Here is a 24,679-nt window from a genome sequence, read left to right as displayed (position 1 = left end):
ACTACTGCCCGTCATCATGTTTGGAATAAAAGCAGTAATCCACGCAGTGTCATCGAAGTCAGGCAGTCAGCAATGGAGACGCGACATACATGTTCATAAAGCCCCTCTTCAATCTCTCCGGAATTCCAGCAAGGCTCTTCAGCTGACTCGCATCACTCCATCCCAAGCCCTCGGCCAAGGCGCCCACGAAGCTTTGCTGTCCCTCTTCTTTCAGCGAAGGGTTCACCCAAGCCTCATGAATGTCTTCGTATCGCTGCTTCACAATGTCGTTCGGCTTGACTGGTTCCCATGCATTGTCAGCGGTAACCATGACAGGCAGCTTCCGCTCTGCGGTCAGCTCTTGGAGGTCTGCGTCTGCAACCTTGTAAGCTGGGAATGGATCGGGAGACATGGTAGGCCTGGGTGCAGTGACTCTCACGCCTGTCATGAGAGGAGGGCTGCCATCATTGGTATTGAGCAAATCACCAACGTTGTTTCCACTCTGACGTGGATCAGTTCGGCGGTCATCTGGGATGGGTCAGCTAGGGTTGCCGAAGCGGTAAAGAGAACTTACACTTTGCCCAGAGAGCGCTCGGAAGCATCTGAGTATATCTCTCGAATTGCCAGTCCTCTTCGCGGTCGATTCCATCCTCATGGATTACTTGAATCTGCAGGGTCGAAGTCATGGGTGTTGTCAGTCCCATTGGCTTGCTGAAAACGTCGCTGCCTTGAAAGATTGGAGTACCACTTTCGCTTGTCTTGACGGTACTTATGGCCATCTTGCACTCTGCAACAAACACAAATGCACCAGCTCGGACAGTCCAGGGGTCTTCCTGTCCCCGCTCTGGTTGGTCATCAGGGTTCAACAATCCAGACTCAGCAAGGAAGTTATGTGCCTCATTCTTGGGTCTAGTCAAAGTGGACGCTGCAATAGGTTCCTGCTGCTGTTTCCCTGTAATCAGGGCAGAGGCAGAGGCAAAGGATGATGCAGGCGAGTCCTGAAGAACAAGTTCGTAGAACTCGGACAGCCTGACAGGGTCGATCTTGGGGTGGTGATCGCCAAAATTGATATCGAAAGCAACGATCCAGAAGTCAACGTGAACGCGACCAGCAACAGGTGGTCCCCAGAGGTACAACTCAGCACCAATTTGGACTGAAATGCGAATGTGGATGAACCAGAAATCGATGCTGAATCCGACTCCGACTGAGACACCAGCTGACATGTCAAAGTAAAAGGGTCGATAATTGATAAGGAAATTGGCAAAGGCATCGAACCAGGCAGAGAGAGGTCCTGCTTTAAACGCAGCATGGAGACGCCCACCAGCCATGCATGCCTTGGTAGTGATGGCAAAATATGCTTCTCCAGAGATGGACAAACCACCACCCAGGTCCCAGCTAATACCTAGCCGAGGGGGATTAGGATAACCGACAGGAACGCGGAAAGCTTGGTGGTACCCGCCCAAGGAGAAGACAAAGTCTCCTATTCTGGCCCGATCAGCGAGCGGTGCATCAAACCAGTAGCAAAGAGCAAAGCCGCCGGTGAGATGGCAGTTGGGACTGAGGATGTATGAGCGGGGTGATAGCTGCGCCTCGATCTTGAGGAATCCATAGTCGAAATCCAAGACAGCTGCAATACCCAGTTCTGCATGGGCCAGCTTGAGTCGTGAATTGGAAGACGGAATGTCGCAGACTGCTGCAGCGAAAATGCCCAGCTTGACCGAGTCACCGAACTGTACAGCGACCACTGCGTCAACGCTCAGCATGCGGAACGCAGAGAGCTTCATGCCAATCGCGCCCCAGTACGTGCTGTCAAGTGGCTGAAACCATCCACCAGCTGAAGGGTCCACGAGCTCCATAAGCACTTGCTGCGCATTCTCGTTATCGCTGAGACGACCGCTGTTGATGAAGGGGAAATCCGACACTTGGTCTACAGAAGGCAGCTTGACGCTGCTATTGTACCCAAAACCACCGTAGATTCCACTGATCTCAGCAAACGCAAGCGTCATGAGTGGACCATTGAGCTTTGCAAACACGAACACGCTCTGAAAACCTTTGCTGCTGTTTGGCAGAGTGATGACGCCGTAGAAGCCGGCTGCTTGGAACTGATAGGGACGGAAGCCGATGATCAGACCACCGGCGTAGTAATCCATGGCGCCGTCATTGCCGTGCACGATGATACCAGCGATTGTCAATGGACGTCTGTCAAAGGATGCTGCTAAGCCATCGATGTTGACACTGATTGTTGGTAACTCGTCCAGTGTCTTGAATCGGGTGTTGAGGGTGAAGCCAAGAAGAGAGAATCCAATCGGTCCAAGCTGGAAGGTAGCGTCAAAGACGATCGACAGTGTCTTCGCTTTGTACTTGAGACTAACGTTGCTGATGGCCACCGGCCCTGTATCCTTTTTGAATGGCGCTTGGGCACTGGGACCTCCATCGTCCATTTCTTCCTCGGTGCGTCTTCTGCCCTTTTGCTCGGCACCAGAGACCAGGGCTTGGGAGGACGAAGGTTTGGGTGTCATGAAACCGTAGCTGAGCAGACACGCGCGCTCACCCTTGGCCATGTTGCGAATAATGACTGCGAAGTGACATCCAGACGGCACTAGAAGGTCGCTTGGCTGTGCCTTGTCAGGCTTAATCTTATCAGCAACAAGCAGCTGATCGCTTTTCAATACGCCGCTGTTGAGTAGACCAATATCTTCTCGCGTGAGCCCAGTGAGCTGTCCAGGTGCTCTTGGTGGTTTGGGATCCTGGGCGAAGAGGAAGTACAGCTCATCAAGTGGCTGGTACAGCGTGCCGACAAGAGGAATCTCAAGTTTCATGTTCCCAAAGCCATTGATGGCTGCTTTGAACAGTCGCTTTGAAGGATCCTTGGGACCCCATTTGGTGCTGTGAAGCTGGGAGAATAGGAATTGAAGTTGGCCAATTTTGAGACTGGCAAGGAACTGGAATGACTCGACGTTGGAATCGTCTTTCATTTTCTGGATGTTGATACGGAACGCGTCCTGATTGTCGCCGACAATCAAGGTGTCGGAGACAAAGTCTGGTATGTCAAAAGAAGAACCAAGAAGATCCGTCAAGATGTCTCCAATAGTGGCATCCCTCTGAGCCGGGTTAAGGGCCGCAGAGAAGGCAAAGCCACTTGATGTGTAGGTGAAGTCGAGATTCAATCTCAACCCCGCAATGACCAAGTCGCCAGAGATAGCGAACCTGCTGCCCACAGATTTGGGATTATTACCGCTCTGTTGCTCATATGTGTACTCAACAGACAAGGTGTTGATAGCAATGGAATTGATCAGCGGCCCAACATGGGCTTTCTCATCATCGTGGAAGAACTCGGCTAGCACAGCTGCATACAATCCATTAATGGAAGCCGTGAGCTCCCAGGACCTTTTAGCAGAATTGTACCCGAGGGTTCCGACAAAGGAAGCAGGAAGATCGAGCTCAGAATCCTCTGGGGGGTCGATGAGGACTGATATCCCAAAGTCAAAAGTGAACCCTGAGCTGCTGCCCCAGTTGAAGTAGGCAGCGAGAACAACCTCGCCGAGATAGGGTTGAGGAGCTGAACCTGGAGATGGCGGGTTTGCAGTCGCTTGGCAGCTAAGGGAAAACGATTCCTGTGATAACTCAATGGAAGCAACGGTTATCTGGGAAGGCAGGGTGTCAGGGATATCGACCACTGTCTGGCCGGGGATCAGAGTGGCAATTTCGATAGACAACGCAGGTGAAGCCGTCAGTGGCTTCAAAATAGCCCACTTCTCTCCCTCTGGTTCCAGGTCCAGGTCATCGGACGTGTCAAAGTCTAGAAGATGACCTCAATCAGCAACAAACATGGAGAATTGCCGAAACATGGTACCACTTACCGTTCCATAGCTGTCCAGAAAGAGTACCATAAGTACCGCTAGACCGATTCCAATTGTACGTGATCAAGAAGACAGGAGTATCAGTGCTCTCACCACGGCCAAAGTTCGCAGAGACCTCGATGTCAAAAGAAAAGGACCCGAGTCTGGGATTCTGCGGATCCTTTCTTGTATCAAGTCCGATGCGCAGTCTTCGCAAATTGGCGTCCGGCAGAACCTTCTGTCCACCTTCTTCCTTGCCCAGAATTTCATTGACGATTGTCTCAACTTCTTCATCATCCGCAAGTCCAGCCAGCCAGCTCAGTATTCCAGCCAGTGGATCTGGGGAGAGGAACATGAAGGTAAAGTCAATCGTGGTAGCAGTGAATTCGACGCCTGCGAGCATAGAGACTGTACTTCCAGCGCTATTGAGGGAGCATTCGATACTGAATGTCACTTGACCATCGAAGAGAGGCTGCTCGCCGTTTTCTGTCACAGCCAGTAGCATTTTGCTCTTGTATACGACGTCTGCGCTCTCAATCACCAGGCCGTTTAAGGCAATTGAGAAGAGTTTCTGCAAGTCGTCGAACTCTGACAGCTGGAACTGTAGGCGGGTCTCGAGCCGTTTATCCGCTGATGGGACGAACCACAGAGCGTTCCTCTTGGGTTCTGCGTCAGCGGGAGGCTTGTTCAGTGTCACTTCGAGGCCGAGGATGACAAGAGGGATGTAATCAGTCATCCCTTCTTGATTAGCGTTCTTGAAGACGTCCTTTACTGTGAACCCGGTGATATCTTCCATGTTGGCAAAGTCAAGACCACAAATCAGCATGTTGCCAGTAGAGTCAATGCCAGGTGCTTCAATTCGGGACCCTGTGTCATCGCCACCCAGAAGGCCGGTGGACCCAAATGTGAAGAGCAGAACATCGCTGGCGGAGCTGAATTCAAGCGGCCAGGGCTGAGAGAGGGAAAATTGGAAGCTTTCAATGCTCTTTGTTGCTGACCCATCGACGGTGATGGAGCCACTGGCATCGGCATCAAGGTTCTGAAACCATTTTATGGTCTCGTCAGAATCGTTGAAATTGGCAGTGGGGTTTGGCGCGCTGGATAAAGTGATGACTTGGCTGGAGTTTAAGCCTGCCACGAACTTATCCAGGTTACTTCCTGCTGCCAAAACCTGAATATTTTCACCGGGACTTTGGCCTGCAGAGCTGGCATAGATGCTGTAAGTTGCAGCGTCGGATGGCCCCAAAGCCCTGTTGGAAGGATCACGATCATTGGAGTTTGATGATACCGTCATTTTTCTGGCCAAGCGGGAAAATATCTAAAGAAAGAAATGAGAAGTTCTGTGTCTTGCGTACTGAATGCAAGACGCGGTGGCTGCTTGCTCCTCTTGCACTAGGAAGCTGAGAAGATAGTATTGAAGGTTCAAGGGTAGTGCTGTGATATGAATTGGCAGAAAATTGGGGAAGTAACAAAAGGTTAGAATGGAAAGATGAAACAGCGAATGATTAGAATACGCAGGAGAAAGGAAGAACATTAAGATTCTTGGCCTGCTCAGTGCTGGGGACCATGATAGACCCTGAGAAACATGTTCCCGAATATGCTCTCAAGCAGGCCAGCAACTTGGTGTTGCCATTACAGCTTTCCGTTAAATGCATGTGGATCAATGCATGTACGTTTGGTTGATGGGGGGCGTGAGAGATGCTTAGGTCTGTCCACTGCGTCTCCACCTCATCTGCATGCTGCATGCGATTATCAGGTTTGTCTCAAAAACCCCACATCTCGATTGTTAGACGGGCTGTGACACAAGAATGCGGGTAGATCCAGATCTGTTGCCGTGCATGCGATACGGGCCGTGTTGGCTTGGCCCGAAAAGAGAAAAGAGGGGGAGGAAAGATGAGATCGACTGAGAAATCAAGGCATGATGAGGGGACATGTGAATCCGTCAGTACTTGCGAGACTGGTTTCTAATTTCGTCTACCAGACGGATAAGGAATTTTAGCCGGCTTCCGGTTCAACGTTGTCTTGGTCTCATCATGGGATGCGGTAGTTGGAATAGACCATCACCATAGCTCCCCCATCGAAGACTTGATTTGAACTCAGCCTTGTTCAGATACAATCGTTGCCGTACCGAGAACAAAAGACGTACGCCAATTGATCATCATGACTCAAGATACTGGAATTGAGGACTTTGAAGTCGCCTTGGTGCCCATGCAACTGGATGCATTCGTCCTGAATCCAGCTGTATGCGGTACGGGCAGTGATCAAGACACTACGGCGCGCATCTGTCCCATCACTCAACCCAACTACACTTTCTTGAGGCTTGATAGCTTCTTGCTCCAGAGCGATGTTCAAAATCACGTCGCTCTGCACAATACCGCCCCAGCCTCTATCAACTCCCGCTTGACTGACCTGGGTGGTCGTCCGGAGCCAAAACCGCTCCGCCATCGTCATGGCGTCTATGTCCATTGGACACTTCCCCGATTCTACAGATCGGGAGTCTCCTCGACCGATTCTGTACCAGAATCTAGAAAGAAGAGAGAGAGAATGCGACGGGGACTTGATGCTGCAACCACCGCGGCCAGTGACAACTCCCCTCATCAAACCCCAGACTTTCTACAGCCTCCAACTCGCTGGATCGTCATAAGAAAGCTCGAATTGGATAGCATCCAGCCATCGAGTGCCAAAGATGCTTTCAAAGACCGAGAGTATGAAGCCTGGGTCGTTGAGAGCGATTATGTCTGGTCCTTGGAAGATATCCCCATCCGGGCAGATCTACAGACTGATGTAGCGCCATTCGTGCTCGGACACGCCGGCACCGATGTCAACATCAATGAGCAAGCTGAGGTCTTTATCGGGCGCAAGACACCATTGGCTGAGTGGACTGAGAATCCGAACCCCACTGTTGAGCCTCCAGACATCAGTCTCCTGCGAAGTGGAAACCAGCTCTTTGCTGACTTCCAGATGCACAATGCCAACGTCTTCAGCATCTTGGACAACTTCGAATATGGAGATAAAGAGGAGCCGTCGTATCTGGACTATGCCAAAGCCAGCTACTACGTGCTGGGATGGCATTGGAAAGATGCCGTTGATCCCCTATGGAAAGCAGGTGCCGAGTTTACTCATGGAGAGAACCTGCAGTCGCTCTTCATGACACTTCAAGGGACAGATGAAGCAAATCCCGACCCATGGATGGATCTCAAAAGTCAAATCCGCATCCTCTGTCATGGTTGCATGTACGATGTGGCCTGGGATCACGAGAACAAACCCAAGACTGTCCCAGCCGATGGATTCAACGACCGTCTGCGCGATCCGAAACAGGCTGCAGTCGCAGTTGGCACCACTCCAATGGATGCATTATTGGCGTACTGTCACGCACGCGGCGACGCCAGCGGGAATTCAGAGGATGTCGCTAAACTAGAGGAAGATATCCTGGCCCTTGAATCTCTCCTTCAATCGCGCGATGATGGTGTCGAGGGTCAGAGAGAGGCCAAAGACTCAGTCTATAACTGGTCCTACGATCGCTCTCCAGGTGGCACGCGATATTTCTTCGCCGAGGCTGATGATAAGAGCACGAACCAGCCCAAGGAGCCTGACCCTCTAGCCATCCAGAGTATCAATCAATTGAACCTCACCCAGGCCCTGCTAGACTCTTGCAACAGAGCGATGCTGCAGTATCGCTGGGACATGTTTTCTCTCTGGTGGAAATACGCCAGCGATCTAGGCCAGAGCGATAATCAGGGCAATGATCAGAATGAAGCATTCAAGGCTGAAGCTGGCAGGATCTCGAGCCGTATTAATGGACTCCAAACCCGCATCGGACAGCTTGAATCAAAGGTCGCCACTCTGTTAGGAAACAGCCTCTTGGCCACGGTGGAGTCGACAAGTGAGCCTGTCTTCTACGGTGGAAATGATCCCACCGTTCTCATCGGCGGTATCCCATCTGGTTGGGCGCTTGATTATCTCGATAGTCTCGCTATTCGGGCCCCATATCAGACCATTACAAGCGATCAAGATCTACCCAGCAACCTTAACACTATCTCAAGTCTGGCCGAGAACAAATTACCCACTGTCTTGACGGCAGCTGCCAAAGCACTCATCACCGAGTTTCACGCTCTCCGTCCTGGAGGCAATGACTCAGGTGCGCCAGGCCAAGGCAAATTCTATCCTCAATTCCACGACCAATTGACTACCGACGAGCGCTGGCGTGACCAGTGGGGCGATAGACAACCATGGTTCCCTCTCTACGCCGAGTGGGAGGTGGAATACACCCATATCCCATTTGAGTTCTGGAGCCTAGATGAGCACACCGCCCGCCACTCGGAGAACAAGCTGGTCAGATATGGAATTACTGTTCCGTCTGATAGCGAGACACCTCCGCCGCTGTGGGATGCTCTGTCTAGATGGCAGGGCGACAAAAAGCAGGATATTCGCGTCTTGTCTGGTCGGGTCTTGATTCTGCCTCAGCCCAGCTTTGCATTGGGTGCCAAGATCAAGCAGCTTTTCCAGAACACGCCGCCCAGTATTCTCGACCAGTATCTTCCAAAAGAGGATCGAGACAATCTCCTTGCAAACATCAGTGAACTGTCCTATCTCTCATCACCACTCTCGGGTTTTATGAGTGGCCTCGTCACTCAAGCAGAGGGCAGTCATCTTAAGCCCGAAAACAAAGTCGTCGGTCCCGACGGAGAGTCGAGCTCTGTCCTCACCGCAGCAACCTTTGAACTCGCTGGCCTGACACAGGATAAGCTCCAGCTTATCGACGGTAACTCAGCGTTGACGCCGTATGCGGCATTGGTCAACTTCACCGACAGTGAGCATTGTCCCTTCAAGCCTGTTACACACGGCCAGTTCCGGTTCCGCAAGTTCAACGTCATCGACAAGTTTGGCCAGTCCCTCATGGCCATTGATCAGCGACCACGAAGGGATGGGCCACCGCCTATTTATCCCTGCATAAGCAACTTTTACGCGCCACAAAAGGTCACACTAGATGGGCAAAAGTACGCGAATACGGTGATCAAGGATAACCCGGAGCAGTCTGAGTTTCTGCAGCTGCAACCGCAGATGAATCAGCCGGCGCGCATCAACGCCAAGTTTGTCAGACGTATCGCTGATGATCCAAGTGGCAGCCCAGCTTCTCCAGGCGCCGCGACATGGCGCCCTGTCACGGAATGGGAGACACCAATATGGGGATGGGTCATCACCAACTATGCCGACTACGGTATACAGATCTTTCTCCCAGACGGCACATTCTACCGTGAGGTTCGCGTCGGCGGTCCTCTGGGGACTCTCCAGTCACCCAAGTGGCTACCCTTCAGTCCTGATCCAGATGCACAGCCCACTCCTGATACACGAGAGCTTGACATTCTCATCTCCAAGTTGGCTGATCCTAAATATCTCCTCGGGTTCTGGGGCATGATAACGACGGCGCAGCAGAAGCTCCCTCCGGCTCCTGATTCCTACGCGCAGTTCCTCAACTCCATCGTAGGGAAGCCACTTGCCCTCGTCAATACGGGCTGGTCTGTTGAGCTGAGCGGACCGCCTCTTGATATCCAAAGTACTCAGGTCAAGGTGGTTGATCCTGAGCGCACACTCCTGAAGCCGTCGGATGCTAATGACAAGACCCCATACTATGAGCTTCAGCTACGGCTCGGAAATGAAGAAGCAGGTTACGATGGACTTGTCGGTTACTTTGACACAACGGATCCTGGGTCTGATGAATTGAACTATGATCAGATCAAGACCTTCTTCACTCCAGATGGCAACTCTACGGATCCATTGATTCGTCTTGATACCGACCAGTATCCAATCTTCAGTCCCTTCTGGCAGCCCCCATTCTCCGATTCTTCACCCGCCATTGAGCCTCAAGCTTATGAGAACCAACGCAACGCCCAGATGTCAATCTTCGGCGCTATCCTAGATCCCTTCACACCCGTACACGCGTACTCATCCTTCCTACCAGCAGCAGAGCTGCTCCTACCACCGTGGACGTGGCAAAAGGCCATGGACACCATGACAGCCTTCTTCCACGCAGGGCCGTTGACCATGCCCGTCAACGATGTCCCTGGGTATCTTGAAACAGAGAAGCTGACCAGTAAGAACGCTCGGGATATCCCAAAGCGTAACTTACTGCTGCCTTCTCTTGGTGGAGGAGACTGGAGTTGGTTTCAGCCGTATGCTGAGGACCAGGTCGCGGAAGGGGGAGATGAGGATCCACAGGCTGTTTATAATGCGTTTTGTATTGAGAAGAAGGGTGATCTGATTAAACCTGCGTTCCAGGATGGACCGTATGCTGCGGTTGAGGGGTTCTTGCAGTTAAGAAACCCGATCGTGGCTCCGAGTAATCCTCAGAATGCATGAATGGTCATTTTGTATTTACTCTAGTCCAGCAAGTCAAGATCAATATGGAATATGTTTCTTTCAATTGCAGTAAAGATGACAAGGGCCACAAACAGCTTCATAACATATGGTTGTCATCGTTGTATCTTATATCTGTGCATATTCCTTATGTATTTGATGCTGTTTGTCACACTCACAAGACGGTCCAACTGCTCGCTTAGTTTTGATTGCCAGCTATGTAAACTAATTGATCTCATCCGGGTAATGCACAAAGTAATCATCCTCCTCCTCATTCTGATCCCTCGCCACAAAGAACAAATGATTAATGCCATTGGCCCTCACCACAGTGAGCTGGCTATCCTGAGAAATGGTGCGACTATCAATCAGTGTAGAGGTACCCCAAGTATTATCAGTCCTGATGGTGCGCCGAATACCACCGGCGGCGCCTCTGCCACAGTAGTAAAGAAAGACTTTGCCATTGTCAAATGCGACGGCTACTGGAGTGTTGCGCTGCATGTCTCCAGTTGAGGATATTGCAGTGCCGGCTTTGAGGCAATTAGCAGAAGTCTTCGGAAGATGGGAGCGAGATACTTGCGTGAGCCGCTGTCGACGACATAATCTACAAGGTTACTTCCCTCGTAAATTACGCAGCGTTTCCCAGTTGTGTCATCGTACCAAGCAGCGGCGAAAGAGTTGATCCAGAGATCATGGGTCCATGTGAGGTCAGTGCTCCGTGAAGTCTGGAGGTCCAATTCTACAAGGGTTCTGCCGTTACCCATGTTCCTGTTGAAGGTTGTTAGCTGTCTTGCAATCGACTTCTTTCCAGTCCATATCGGTGCCTCACTCACCTGCTATAGTAGACCCAAGCATTGTCACCATCCCCACAGGCAGCCAGCGTAGTGTTGCCAATGGACACACTCTGCAGTTCCTTCTGGTTTGACTCGGAAATCTCTGATAGACTGTACGAATCATTTGGGGTAACTTTGAATGGGTTGTCTGTTGTAAGAGCGAAGACCCTTTCTACGCCTTGGGAATTGACGCTTGCCATCTGAGATGGATTGAGGATGTACTGGTCATTTCCAACTTCCTGAGGCGCCTGAATGGGGTTCTCAGGATCTGCATCTTTTGTGCCTGACCATAACGCAAGACCGAGCTGGGCTTCTCCTGTGGAGTAGAAGAGTTTAATGACGCTATCGCCGGCGGTGGTCTTGTCGATTACTGCAGTGATGGGAGCCATAATTTACTTGGTTTCGTGGCAGTTTAGGGTGAGAGGCTTATCGTTCAAGGAGAACTCATGAAGTCTCCTGTAACTTTGGGTGGGCAGTCCAAGAACCCCGTTCTTCTTCCCTCTTTCCTCAATGCCGTTCATTATTTCGTCACTATCTTGGCTTTACTCGCAGCATGCATCATTCGTAACCTCACCAAGTCGAGATACGCACACTGCATGAGCTGAACAACCTTTGCTTCTCGGTAGGCTTTACCCCGCTTCTGTATAACCGATAAGGCCATTGGCATCAAAGCATATAGTCTGGGATGTAGAATGGGTACAGTAAGTGAGACACGGCATGTGAAACAAACGGCAGAGAAACGATCTGTGCTAATCCACAGCGGCGCCGTCGGGCCGAACGAATGATTACGTATGTTTCGCGCATGTTTCACTTGACAAGTCCCTTTTTCATCTCCTGCATATCAGATCAGATCATGTTTACGATAGTCCTTGCTCGATTAGGAACAGGTTACATATTTCGATCTCGTTGTCACTTTACCCCGCCCGGGCCGCATCTGCAGGTCGGAACATTGATGCTGCTATGCATGAAATGTCTCTGGGGCTTTCATCCGATACGTTTATGCTGCTCATATAGATTTGGGCAATACAGACACCCCACTAGCATGATAAATTACAATCGCACAGCTTGTAAAAATATGCATCAGGCCTCCATTTGCTGTACGCTGAAGACGCGGCAGTTCTGCAATGCCTCCCGACACCTACGCCCCGTTAATGAGATTTAGACTATGCAGATAATGCTTGAAACGGGTCAGTTGTTAATCGTGGATGAATCCACCGTTGCCACAATAGGTGAAGCAGCGTCGCGCACAGAAGGTTTTTTCTGACCAAGAGCGGGCAGCAAATATTGGCCGTTTTACATCGCCCACTTTCATGGCAATTATACTGCCTCTCTAGAGTTTCTCCCCAAGTCCCAGCTAAGAAACCTCCTGGACACGTCCACCATAGGCAAACCCACACAACTGAGCAAAAGCAAGACACCATGGGCATCTATCCAGGAGGCAAGAGTACACGCATAGACTCTCCTCGCCATCTAACAATACGGCACTCTCGCCGCGTTGTCGCCGCCAATCGCGCTGACGCCCGTCTCAACGCTTTCCAGTCTGTGGCCGTCCTCGCAGACGGCAAGGTCGTCGAGGATGAGATTGAGCCATTGCCCCCAGGCGAACAAAAGCTGAATTCATTCTGGGCCCCAGGCATCGAAGCGGGCCCCAAACACATCATCTCAGTAAAGCAAACCATCCAAGCAAACGGCGAACAACTCAACTTGGAGGCAGAGCAGCCTTTCTACGTTGATGCACCGCAGTTCTCCCTGCCGGATGGAAGCGTCCACTCTACGTATCCTCCAGCAGGCTACAGCGATGATCATAGAATCCTGCCGCATGTCGTCTTGACAGATCCGCACCTCCCGTGGGAGAGGTTGGGAAGTCCAAAGGGCGGGACCAACATGGATCTCAAGGCGCAGATGAAGAGAGTAGCCTTGGGCGCGGATAAGGCAAGCAGCATACCGCGCAACCGTGTACCATGGCTTGTCGTGCTTGCATTTTCCCAAGACGAGCTTCGACTGCCCCCGGAGGATCTAGAGGGTGCAGGCAGTATCTTCAGCGGTACTAGCGATGGCGTTCTCAAGCCCGTCAAGCAGTCATCTACAATGACAGTCAACATGAGCATCGATGACTTGTGGAAGCTAAAGTCTGATGTGACAACACCAATCACTGACAGACTCGGACCACCTTCTATGAAAGATAGCCGTGGGGACTTCATCTTCGTACAGCCAGGGCTGTTCACCAGTCTCTTCTCGACATTTGACGATAAGGGTAATCGAGTCAAGGGCAGTGGGCCGGATACATCACAGTACAAATACCTTTCCCACGTGCGCAAGATCAACGGCTCTGGAATGGCTCTCGCTGGTGTTGAGGACACAGCTGTCTTTAGCATCGTCGTCGGCAACAGATCGGGACCGCTTGACAACGTCATTCCAACCACCATGTGCGCACATCTAGTATCCATCGAAGGCGTGGAGGCCATGAGCTATCCGGGCCAGAACCACCGCTATGTTGCCCTCTGCTCCCTTTATAGCTGGAACTATACAGTCCTCCCGCCAAATACACTCAACGTACCAGATGCTTTTGAGAATCTGGGTCGCACTCTCGATGTGTTGCGAGCCCCGGATGAAGTCATAGCGCCTCTGAAAGCGTCTGCAGACAAAGCCCAGCAGCTTGTTGGTCGCCGTCTGAGCGATGGTTATACCTTGGTCAAATACCGCGTTCAAACAGGCGAGGCAACTGTAGCGCTGTATCGAGGTCCTTTCACTCCCACTTACGTGCCTACCTTGGAGCATCTGACCAAGTGCTCAACCTCGGGCGTGGACTTGCAAATTCTTGACAAGAATTTGGGCATCATGGATGTGACATACTCTGTGGCCTGGCAGGTTGGCCGTACTATGGCCCTCGGTGATCAAGCTTTTGTTGCTGCGCTGGGACGTGTCAGAACAGCCGTGCACGCCGCCGCAGCGAAGCAAGTCAAGATCAATGCCGTCAAGGAGGTTAAGGATACTGCATTTCGCACTCACGATGACCTTCTCAAGGATCTTTCCTCCATGGTCAAGGGACTTGCAGATATCCATCTTCAAAAGCGCGGTTCTGAGCCTCAAGACCCTGGGGAAGCTCCTGATCAGAGAAAGCCTGGCAGACCCGAGTTCAGGCATGGAGGGGCCAAGCGGCGATGGCACCACAAGAAGCTCCAGCGTCGCGATCGACCGACGCTCTCCTTCGCTTCGCCTCTCTTTGAGGACAAGTACCCAGCTGCTGCGCTGGATTCTGTTCGCAAACTGGCTTCAAGTCGATCGGGCGACCCGTATGATGAGACAAATGATCCGCAATCCTCAGACTGGATGACGGTACTCTCATGGTTGATCGACCGGATGTTCCTCGCCGGTGTACCAGCGCACTATCTCATACCTGATCCGAGTTACCTCCAGCCCGAGAACTTACGCTTCTTCCACATCGACAGGAACTGGGTCGACGCCCTCATCGACGGCGCTCTATCCCTCGGTAACCATTTCGGTACTGACGAGGACCGCGTCGCTATCAAGAAAGCACTCAATGACTACATCGGTCGTACACCTGATGGAATGGCCCATCGTGTCCAAATACCTGCTTACGGCTTCTACCTCCGCTCAGACTTGGTGACTATGTTTCCAGATCTTCGCGTTGAGGTCCTTTCCAACGATAGCGCCCTCAAATCCGCTGGTCAGGATCCTCCTGCGGGAGCACCTCTTTTGCGGCATGAGATTGTAGCGGACGGGGTCATGATGGCGTTCATGGACCGTGTTCCCGGCTCTGCACAGTTTTCGTCTCTTGTGTTTACGCAGCCAGCCCACCAGCAGCGTTTTGCTGTTGCTCGTGGTCTAGACACGACTGAGGTTAAAGTCAATATTAGACGGCAGTATACTGTTGACCAGAGCACCAGGGAAACAGATAAGGACAGACACAAGGCACTCAAAGAGATCAGATACACTCCAACTGGGGAGAAAAACATCTTCATATGGAACTCTGTACCCAACCAGAGTCTCAATGACTTGCGTATCTTACGCCTTCCCGCTTTTGCAGATGTGCAGCTCAAAGTCCTACAAGACATGATGGGAAAGCAAGAAGGAACTGATACATCTTACTTTGAGGATAATGCTTCAACTTCTGCACTATTTGCTATGCAACTCAACGATCCCATTTATAACTTAACCATCAATATGGCTGATGCATCCAAGGCTGCACAAGCTATAGCTGGCTTGGCTCCTCCTGACATTGGGGACGGAAACCCGGAGCTGAGGACTATCAACATGATGGAAGCCGTGCGGGTCAAGAAGCTGTCTGCCCCTGGTGCAGAAGTATCTCCCGCACCAGCTGAGAACGATCCACACGATGAGGATGAGCACAATGATGCAAACCGCGAAGATACCTTCATGAGGGCTGCGGACTACGTTTCTCCACTGGATGTGGTTTCAAACTACCTCTCACCTCATGTCCGAGCGATGCCACTCCATCAAGGCCCAAGTGTCAGCGACTCAGATAAATTTCCCACCAACTCCCAGCAAGGCACAGATGGAGCCGTTCCCTATAAAGTCAAACCACCTGAATCTGAGCCCGCATCAGCACCTCGCTTCCTCATACGCGTCAGCAGCAACCTGGCCGACAATCACAGCCAAGTCGTGCTAGACAGGTTCAACCTACCCCAAGATCTCATCTTCTCCATCATCCTGAAACAAAGCGAGATCAACCAGTACCTCCTCATGGAGGTCACCATCGACATCGCACTGGGTTCATCCAGCGATGCCACATACGCTTTGATGTCAAATTACACTGGTCCTGGCGCACACATGTTGACGAACCTGCGCTTTAACGTGATTCCAACGACGTTTCATGACCAGAATCAGGATAAGTATTACTTGCGCATTCGTCTACTTCCTAGGGCTGAGAAGGGATGGGTCATGGCGCCGGCTGTGCCTGAGTTGAGCTTTCTGCTCGGGTTGGCGAGTATCAATGCTCCAGGGCTTGGAACTGCAACTGCAATGGTCCAGTCTCGAGCAAGATATTGCAGAAACCCCGCTCTTCCTCTGGTGGAGCCCAATGTGATGATAGTGGATAATCCTCCTCTGTCTGTAGAAGTAGTTATGCATTAGGGTTCGGTGGCTAGGAAGACGTAATTTCCATTGGGTAGAACGTTTTAATTGCCAAGTTTTCACTATGTAATCAAGCTACGGGTCTCTCCTGAAGTTCTATTCCTTCTTCACATAACAGAATGTAACTCCTGAAAAGCATAGTCTTGAGACATGAACTGCACTTACAACTAACTGCCTATCTCTGTTGGACATGTCGAGAGACACGAGATTAAACTCGACCAGACCAGTGGCATCATAGTTGAAGATTGTCTCTTCTCTCTGCTTCATTCCTGCTTCAGGTCGTCTGCATTCCGTTGGCGCCAAGAACTGTTGAACCCCGTTTAAAGGATCAGGAGCCATTTGCCTATAAGGATATCGTGATATGGGCGCTTTGTCTCACGCCTGCAGGCGATGTTGGCCATTTTTGATCTGCTGCATAACACTTCCTCATCCATAGACCTGCATGTGTCACATGTCATATCAATCTGTTCACATTGATGATGTTGTGGTGAGTTGCAGATCCCCCACGGTCCGAATATGTGCAAGTATCCTAGCTCAGCCGCAACGATGATGTGTTGCATTTCTTTCCAGTGCATTCCAGTTCTCGGCATTCCTTATCTGGAAATTGTCGACGATGCATATGCGGTCCGTTGGTGACTATGCAGATGCTCGAGTCACTCGAGTGAAACATGGCAGGTTCTTTTCTTGCATGTCTCAACCATTGATCGGCAGTCTCTGCTATTACTTCGTAACACAACAGCTAGCTCAATTCTCTACGCCAATTACAACCGCACCGACCTTGGGGTACGACGGCAATGAGCGGTTGCCATAAATCAATGAGTTGAGCTGCGAGCATGCCAAGATCGATGTATGGAACTTTTTGTATGCAGACATTCCATTTGTGATACACGATACAAGACCGGTGAATGTACAGTAACAAATGTTACGGAATACAAGGAGACCAGTTTACTGTGTCTTACCATTGCTATCTTGATCAAGCTCCATACAGTAAGCACCCTGCTCATGCACCAATCTAAGAACGTCGAGGCATCAACGTCATTTCCACCTTTCCGCGACCCGCGGGCTTACGCATCTCGGCTAGAATGTCATCGCGACTGGTAGGCTTGGTGTACTTGTACACCTCATTCGTAGGCATACTCCACATGTAGATCCCATTTGCGTCCTGGAACAGGTAGGCATCTCCTCCTTCTTCCCTGTCCTTGATCATGAGGCCTTCCGGGTTGGTGATACCGACAGCTGCTGCAGCCAACCGACCCCGCCCCTTGTCTCCCCAATAGAAGTCCTTTTCCATCTCCTCCGGGTCAGTGGTCCAGTCATCGGGGACAAGATTTGCGGGGATAGACTGGTGAGCTGATTAGATAAAACTCACATTGTGCAGAAGGTGATACAGAGACTCAAGAAAGGTAAGGGGGGGTTGATCTGTACGTACCATTATGTTTCTGTGTGTTGACAGCTGGAACTGTTCAGTGTTTTCGTACTTCTCGTTGCAGCTCGGAGTGAATGAGGGGGGTGAGGTGGGTTAAGGTACTTGCAAGAGAAGAGTTAGATTGGAAAGACGATGGACAGTAGCCTGAATTTATGCGCAAATCTTTATCACGTGCATTTATCAGGAAGAGGGGCGAAATGGTACGGAACAGTTTTAAAACGAAACCATTCTCTGTTTAGCTCTTTTTATCCACCAACAACTGTATACGTCCTAAACATTAGGCCTCGTCTCACTTTCATTCAGGCCTCTACCAAGACTACCTAGCATGGCAAGCCAACCATTTGCCCTTCTGGAACCTTTTTGGGCAAATCCAGGGGAAGGTTGGTTTCGTAAAGCGTACAAATGGAACAGGGACCAGGTATGTGGCGTGAGTGCAAGCAGAATATTCGGACTATGATCCATCCCTTCGGCATGCCTTAATAGTTCTAGGATGACCTGGAGGCTAATGCAGTACTAGATCTATGACTGGATGAAGAAGACCGCTGACGCGGGTGGGGTTCAACCCGGAGATCAAGACTTACGTACTCTCCTTACGGAAATCTACAATCGCTTGATCAGACTTTCGTAAGTATTGCATGCGTTTACCTACATTTATTGAGCCCAGCCCCCGGTGACTAACTAAGGCAACAGACTCGAGAAGGGGAGTCTGTACAAGGACATTACCAAGCAACCATCGTCGCATATTGCGCGACTAATGAACCGTGATTGGAAAAAAGAAGATGAAACATCATCCAAATTCATTGTCAGTGGTTGGTACTACAGGCATACTCCACGGGCTGTATTAGGTCCAGTACCACAATGGTGGTGTCCTTTCGATCTACTTGGTCTTTTTCTTAGCCTCCTGGGGCCAGCGCCGGCCTCTGCTGACAAAAACAACTTCTATCTACCCCTCACAGCAGTCTACGGCCGTTGGTGCTCACGTATCGCGGGTGCAGCAGATGAGAAGTGGAAGTGGAAGCCAAGTATTGAAGGCGAGGGTGAGCTGCCGTTTGTTTTCCAATGTACATGGTACCTCCAGGTCGACAAGAGCACCAGGCAGCATTGGGGGCAATACTTTCTGGGAGCATCCAATGCCGGGGACAAGTTCGAAACAGATGTGAAGCTTGACACATATACGGGAGCCTGGAGGGAGCGTGCACAAGAGGCCCGTTTTGATATGTTATTCAGATGTCAGAAAGTGCCCATGGTTCAAGTAAACGACTTCAAAAACAAGACAGCTCCCAACATGGAGAAGAAGGCCGATCGCAACATGGTACCGTACGGAAACTGCGCCGAAACGTACCCATTCGCTATCAGATTCTTGGCGTATGTATGCTCGCATCGAGATTATTTTTCTATTGCTAATCGGGTCCTAGAGATAAAAAGCAAAACCAAACTTCAATGACCGGCCTCGCTCTCAAAAGCAAATTCATGGAAAAGGCGGAGTATCCCGACTATGAAGAATACTCTACCAGTGATGTTTGGAAGAACCTGATGGCTCCTTGTGCTAATTGCAAGGTGCTTCTTCAAAATGCCGGGGCGTTGGAGTCGCAGTTTGCAGCAAATCTAGATAAGGCCAAGGCTCCCAAACGACCAAAGTCCATGCTGGAAGGTGAGGAGCTGTTAGTCGAGGATGGAAGTTTGGAAAAAGAGAAGCACCAGGCTTTACTCGCAGTTTCGTAGCTAGAGCAAGGGTTGTTTATTTGGGGGCATAGGCTTGATTTAGAAGAAGAATATACGCTGTTTCAAATCTAACTGCATTCAATTTGCGCGCCTCTTGCCAGCTGGACTAGTTACATTTATTACATTATCTACTGCCTTTGCTGTGCTATCTGCGGCAGCTATCTCGACAGTACGGTTGGCTAAATGCCCCCTGCAATTATGGAATCTTTCTCAGCCCGGGCTTTACCTACAATCCTACTGGAATGGTGGTGTGATCCCGAAATACCAGATACAGAAATACCTCGAGGTAACCCTTCTGTCATTACGCGTTTGTGCCTCCGAAAGTGCCTTTGCAAACGCCGAGAAAAACACTCCCCGATAGACACGATTCTGGATTTTAGCAAGCTTCTCCACGGCCCAATTGGTCTGTTCCTTGACTGTACTTTCTATAGCACAAAGGAATAATGGTCTCAGATAGCCAGGATTAATCCCCCCTGAGTCACCCTGGCAATCGTCCAGAATCTCCTTGATCCTGTGTAAAGCATCCCTCGAATCTGGCGTCTGAGACACAGGATCACCGAGTTGTCTGCCTATATCAATAAACTCAGCATGATATGCGGCCTCACAAATACTTATGAGGCTTGAAATCATGTTTGCGATCCGGGGAACCATTTGGGAGCGCAAATGCTCTGGAGACTGTCGCTGCGTAGCGCAACGAGTTTCCCACAATGCTCGTAGTCGGGTCTTTAGACTCGCCATACGCTCGACTACCTCCTGCTGGTCTTTGCGTTTCGTACGTGATCGATGGTAAAGTGACAGTTTGGCAATCTCTCCGGATAGGGTTTGAAGTTGACAGTAAAAGTCGAAGATCGGACTGCTCAAGACCTCGTACAAATGGTTGGATATCTCTGTCTCTTGGTCGACGGGAGGTCGGAGGTTTGGTAATGGGCCAGTGAAATTGGGGAGAAGACTGACTACCCTTTCAGATAGCAGGCCCATTGCTCCACCTCGAAAAGATGCTGAGTAGAGAATCTTCAACCAGGTAACTATCCGGGTGGAAAGCTCCGAGTGTAAATACTGATTCTTTCCCCAAGCTTGTAACCTCTGCGTGAAAGTCGAGCCCGGTTCTCTCAGGGAGGGTGTGATATTTCCAGAGTGAATCAACTCAAACATACACAAGAGGAAGACAGCCACTAAAACAATATCAAAGTCTTTATCGTCATCTTCCAAGAGCTCTTCGACATTCTTCCTCGCGGAATGATAGTGAGATAGTGATTCAGACGTAGAGAGGGAGAAGACCTGCCCACTGCATAGAGTTGCGACAGCTGCGATACCGGAAGAAATAGCCAGACATGACTTTCCCAGATGCACGACATGTTGTTTTGCCAGTTTCCAGTTAAGAGGATCGAACGGGGTAATACCAGGGCATTCCACTGTATCAAGGAAGAGTTCTGTCATGTAGGGGGACTGGGTACGCAGAGTGAGGATATCGAGCGTAGTGGTCAATTCAATATCCCGTGATATCAAGTTCAATGGCGAGTCATGGCGTTCGTAGGAGTTGTCATCCACGATAGGAACTGTACTTCGGTATTGGAGAGCCTTTTGCAAACAGGCTGTGACATCTACATTTGTCCTGCCTTCGTACAAGAAGGGGGTTTGGTTCACCCTCTCAGTTGACAACACTTTTGATGACCCTTGTATCTCATAGTCGTCGGTGAGCGACGGACTTGAGTGGAACTGGGTAGTGTCATGTGCCTCAGGTGCTTGAGTTACTCCTTCAAAGTGGACTGATGATGGCTGGCCGGGTGGCGAGTTATCGGCGCTGGCAGTCTGCCGAAAGACTCTCCGGGGCTTGTATGTGCACTGACGTTGTAATCTCGTACAATTATTACAGACGGGTTTGGCCTCGTCGCATTTGACTTTCCGAGCCCGGCAAGTCAGGCAGCCACTCCGGACCCGACCTCGGTAGCCTTTCTGCATGGTTGTCGTTTCGTCGATGACCAAGGCGCGTAAGCATTGCAAATCGAGATTTTAGTGCGCCCTCTTCCTACAGCCGCACTCTTAGCGCACGTGTTTGATGACGTAATTTACTACGGTCTAATTGCTCTGTTCTAGCTGCAATTATGATAGAATAGCTATGGATTTGGAAAAGGGAAATAGTGAAAAGCTTAAAGAGACTAACTGGAAATAGAGAAAGACTACGTGAACTTATGGAAGACAGCAGGGCTATGGGACGAAAAGTCCTAATTAGGTAATTCTGGCTTCCCAGCCTCGGGGGGAAGGCGTAAGTAGTGGGTCTAGAGGGAACAGCGTGTCCAGATTATACGAGGCTGCTATAAATGGTTCATTAATCCAGTTAAGTATCCCATTATCTAGTAGATTCTATTACCTCTATTAAAACTGCCTGTGTGGTTTTACTTTATAACTTTCGCCAAAACGTGGATGCATCCAGCACCACCAATAGCATTGCTCGCTATGGAAGGTTTACGTGCCTCTTCCCTGGAATTGACCCCCACCACGGAACACTCAGCTACAGCAACCGTTCCAACACCAGCATCAACGCAGGCTCCATCTAAACGCCGGAGTGCAGCCATCATCGCCTGTATAACATGTATTACCGGTATAAGCAATCTTCTTGCCGGCCTTCTCACGGTCTGCATACCCGTTATTGCACAGGATCTTGCCATCCCGCCCGGCCTTGAGCTGTGGCCAGCGTCTGCCTTCGCTTTATCTTGCGGCTGCTCACTCCTCTTTTGCGCCACCGTCGCCGACCTGGCAGGCTGCAGGCGGGTATGCCTTGTTGGCGCATTGCTCCAGGCGTGCAGCGCAGTTGGTGCCGGACTGACCAACACGTCCACGCAGTTGATAGCATTGCGGACCCTTGCCGGTATTGCTGCGTCGCTGTGTCTGCCCAGTGCGGTTGGTGTTGCCTCGAATGCGTTTCCCAGTGCTACGATGCCACGGAGCCGTGCTGTCGCGTTCTCTGCCATGGGAGGTGGCCAGGCCGTTGGCTTTGGGCTCGGCCTCGCTTTAGGCGGCGTTTTCAGCGATACGGTCGGTTGGAGGTGGGGGTTCCATACGACGGCCGTCCTCAATCTTCTTGTTCTGGCATTGGCAACATGGTCGCTGCCAGTTCATCTTGACGGACCACTTGACCGGGCCATTCTTGCGCACTTGCGTCAACGCCTCGACTGGATTGGGGTGATGATCATTAGCACAAGCTTGGCCTGTCTCTCTTATGTTCTAGCGGTCGTGTCGGGACCTGGTGCATCGGGCCGATTGCGTGGACCATTGAACCTGTCTCTACTCTGTGTCGGGCTCGTTCTATTACCAACCTTTATAGTATGGGTTCATTTCCAAACAAGCCGTCAGAAACCTGCTTTGATTCCCAACAGCCTATGGACCAACGTGCCCTTTTCCTCTGTCTGTGCTGCAGTATTCCTTATCTGGGGCGCTCTCAATGCCAGTGAGCAACTAGCAGCTCTGTATCTACAGGAGATTCGTGGTTTCTCGACCCTGACGGCATCATTATATTTTCTTCCGGCTCCTCTTTGTGGTCTTATCATGAACATCGTCGTTGCCCTTATTCTTCCAAAGCTAAGGCCATCTATTGCGGTGCCAGCAGCTTGCTTCGTAAGTGGGCTTGCGCCGCTATTGTTGGCGGTCTTGTGTCGTGTCGATGGCCCTGGATATTGGCACGGCATATTCCAAGCCATCGCCATTAACCCATTAGGTGCGGATCTCATGTATACAATTGCAATGCTCGTTGTGACGGACGCTTTCCCTGTCGAGATGCAGGCGCTATCTGGTGGTGTTTTTAACATGCTTGCTCAGATTGGAAAGAGTGTAGGAATATCTACAACTGCTCTTATTGCGAAGCGGATAACAGACCAAACTGATGGTGTTGACACAGGCACATCTCTCCTTCGAGGATACGCAGCTGGCTGGTGGTACAATTCTGCGTTAGGATTTGCCTCAGTCCTCGTAACGCTTTGGGGTCTGAGACGCGTTGGGAAGCTAGGTGTGAAAAAGGACTAATTACGCTCGATGCCGGTAGATGTCGTGTCTACCCCCAGTTCCAACACTCAATTGTTATGAATATTGGTATCTGACATATCTCACGCTCTCATATCGCTTTCATACATCAAGTTCAGATTCGGCCGATTTTCTTTATATTCATTTACTGGCCCATGGTCCGTCCCATAGATACATTTACTATTAGAAGAATCATCAGGTGGATTAGTAGAGTCAAGCGTAAACTGTACTCTTTCCCCGACAGGTTACCACGAAACCATGCAGTAGCCTACTAGCGATACGTCATGTGCTTGATTGTATGTCGTCGACACGTTGAATCGGTTTACAGGGCCGAGGGTGGCTCATCGGATTCTTGAAAGCTCACTAATATGTTCCTCCTCGCACCAAATCTTGCTCTGAGGTTGGTCACGCGTATCTTGTAGCAGTCATGCTTCTCCCCCATTCTTAGCAGTGCGATCCTGGTGGCCAGAAAAGCAATCACCATTAGACTGGCTGCCCGCCATCATGTGCGCAATCTATATGGACGCATCGAACATGATCCAAACTATGAAACGTAGGGCCCGTACTTACAATTCTCTAAGGGAGTGCTATAATTCTTCTTCCGTATACCTATAACACTTTGGAATCCAGAAAACAGAACCCAATACACCTGGTATAACATAACTGGAAAGGCAGAGACTCTTTTGTGCTGATTAAGGGTGATAATTGTTTCTATTAATAGCTACTTAGCTTGAGCAGTGACTTGGATATCAACCTGGCAGGACTTTGGTTTTGGACTAGTTCAAAGATCAAGCCATCAGCGGACTTATCTATGTGACCATCACACTGAGAAAATAATCAAAACTCAAAATGAACTATTGGACTCTTTGCTTGTTTACAAATATGGTAACTCGCATATTGTCCACCTGATTGGTACTTTGTACATCCAATTCATCGCAAGGCCCAACACCTCAATGTCGGCTATGTGCCGAGCTTTCTCTGCAATGCTCGTAACGAGGTGCAAAGTTTCATGATACCGTCAGACTAATTTATTCCCTGTTACAAGCCCCATGTGTGTGTAATGAGATCTTGCAAGTCCCAGATCAGATCTTGGACGATAACCATGTGCATATTTAATAGGCTTAGAAAAGAAGTCGAGATTGCGGGGCTAATTTACAAGCGATAACACTTATCTCTAAGCGAGCTATTTATTCTTTAACGTCCGTCACCCAAAGACTGGCCACCCCCACAGACCGGCCACCTCACTTTTAACCCAGCCACCCAATTTATATATACTTTAAACAGTCACAACTCTACCAATTTAATTCCAATTAATTTCAAACTAACGCCAATCAATTCAGAATGCCTTCTTTTACTGAAAAAGATATGAGCGCCGCTCTCCAGATGGTTGCAGAGGGTAT

At 50.3% G+C, this 24,679-nt stretch overlaps 8 protein-coding genes across 8 annotated transcripts; 4 read left to right on the top strand and 4 right to left on the bottom strand.

The window, feature by feature from the left end:
* Nucleotides 1–58: 58 nt before the first annotated feature.
* On the bottom strand, nucleotides 59–5,307 carry FOIG_13300 (uncharacterized protein; the record flags this gene model as incomplete). The annotated part of the gene is made up of 3 exons (XM_031214450.1): nucleotides 3,840–5,307; nucleotides 554–3,778; nucleotides 59–507 (listed from the first exon to the last, which is right to left on the bottom strand). The coding sequence occupies exons 1-3, from the start codon at nucleotides 5,110–5,112 to the stop codon at nucleotides 59–61; spliced, it is 4,947 nt and encodes a 1,648-aa protein (XP_031055821.1). The 5' UTR covers nucleotides 5,113–5,307.
* A 398-nt stretch (nucleotides 5,308–5,705) lies between these two features.
* On the top strand, nucleotides 5,706–10,310 carry FOIG_13299 (uncharacterized protein). Its single transcript, XM_031214449.1, has one exon. It carries the CDS (start codon nucleotides 5,979–5,981, stop codon nucleotides 10,173–10,175), a length of 4,197 nt encoding a protein of 1,398 aa, XP_031055820.1. The 5' UTR covers nucleotides 5,706–5,978; the 3' UTR covers nucleotides 10,176–10,310.
* On the bottom strand, nucleotides 10,209–11,687 carry FOIG_13298 (uncharacterized protein). The gene is made up of 3 exons (XM_031214448.1): nucleotides 11,003–11,687; nucleotides 10,750–10,937; nucleotides 10,209–10,699 (listed from the first exon to the last, which is right to left on the bottom strand). The coding sequence occupies exons 1-3, from the start codon at nucleotides 11,389–11,391 to the stop codon at nucleotides 10,398–10,400; spliced, it is 879 nt and encodes a 292-aa protein (XP_031055819.1). The 5' UTR covers nucleotides 11,392–11,687; the 3' UTR covers nucleotides 10,209–10,397.
* A 734-nt stretch (nucleotides 11,688–12,421) lies between these two features.
* FOIG_13297 (uncharacterized protein) lies at nucleotides 12,422–16,117 on the top strand (the record flags this gene model as incomplete). The annotated part of the gene is made up of 1 exon (XM_031214447.1): nucleotides 12,422–16,117. The coding sequence occupies one exon, from the start codon at nucleotides 12,422–12,424 to the stop codon at nucleotides 16,115–16,117; it is 3,696 nt and encodes a 1,231-aa protein (XP_031055818.1).
* A 1,012-nt stretch (nucleotides 16,118–17,129) lies between these two features.
* On the bottom strand, nucleotides 17,130–17,549 carry FOIG_13296 (uncharacterized protein; the record flags this gene model as incomplete). The annotated part of the gene is made up of 2 exons (XM_031214446.1): nucleotides 17,130–17,459; nucleotides 17,547–17,549. 2 exons carry the CDS (start codon nucleotides 17,547–17,549, stop codon nucleotides 17,130–17,132), a joined length of 333 nt encoding a protein of 110 aa, XP_031055817.1.
* Nucleotides 17,550–18,297: 748 nt separating this feature from the next.
* FOIG_13295 (uncharacterized protein) lies at nucleotides 18,298–19,265 on the top strand (the record flags this gene model as incomplete). The annotated part of the gene is made up of 2 exons (XM_031214445.1): nucleotides 18,298–18,908; nucleotides 18,959–19,265. The coding sequence occupies 2 exons, from the start codon at nucleotides 18,298–18,300 to the stop codon at nucleotides 19,263–19,265; spliced, it is 918 nt and encodes a 305-aa protein (XP_031055816.1).
* Nucleotides 19,266–19,429: 164 nt separating this feature from the next.
* FOIG_13294 (uncharacterized protein) lies at nucleotides 19,430–21,224 on the bottom strand (the record flags this gene model as incomplete). Its single annotated transcript, XM_031214444.1, has 1 exon — nucleotides 19,430–21,224. The coding sequence occupies one exon, from the start codon at nucleotides 21,222–21,224 to the stop codon at nucleotides 19,500–19,502; it is 1,725 nt and encodes a 574-aa protein (XP_031055815.1). The 3' UTR covers nucleotides 19,430–19,499.
* Nucleotides 21,225–21,719: 495 nt separating this feature from the next.
* On the top strand, nucleotides 21,720–23,282 carry FOIG_13293 (uncharacterized protein; the record flags this gene model as incomplete). Its single annotated transcript, XM_031214443.1, has 1 exon — nucleotides 21,720–23,282. The coding sequence occupies one exon, from the start codon at nucleotides 21,720–21,722 to the stop codon at nucleotides 23,280–23,282; it is 1,563 nt and encodes a 520-aa protein (XP_031055814.1).
* Between the last annotated feature and the right edge of the window lie 1,397 nt (nucleotides 23,283–24,679).

This window comes from Fusarium odoratissimum (genome assembly GCF_000260195.1).
Source record: "Fusarium odoratissimum NRRL 54006 unplaced genomic scaffold supercont1.32, whole genome shotgun sequence".
Classification (NCBI taxonomy): Eukaryota; Fungi; Ascomycota; class Sordariomycetes; order Hypocreales; family Nectriaceae; genus Fusarium; species Fusarium odoratissimum.
This window is presented reverse-complemented; position numbering and strand designations above follow the sequence as displayed.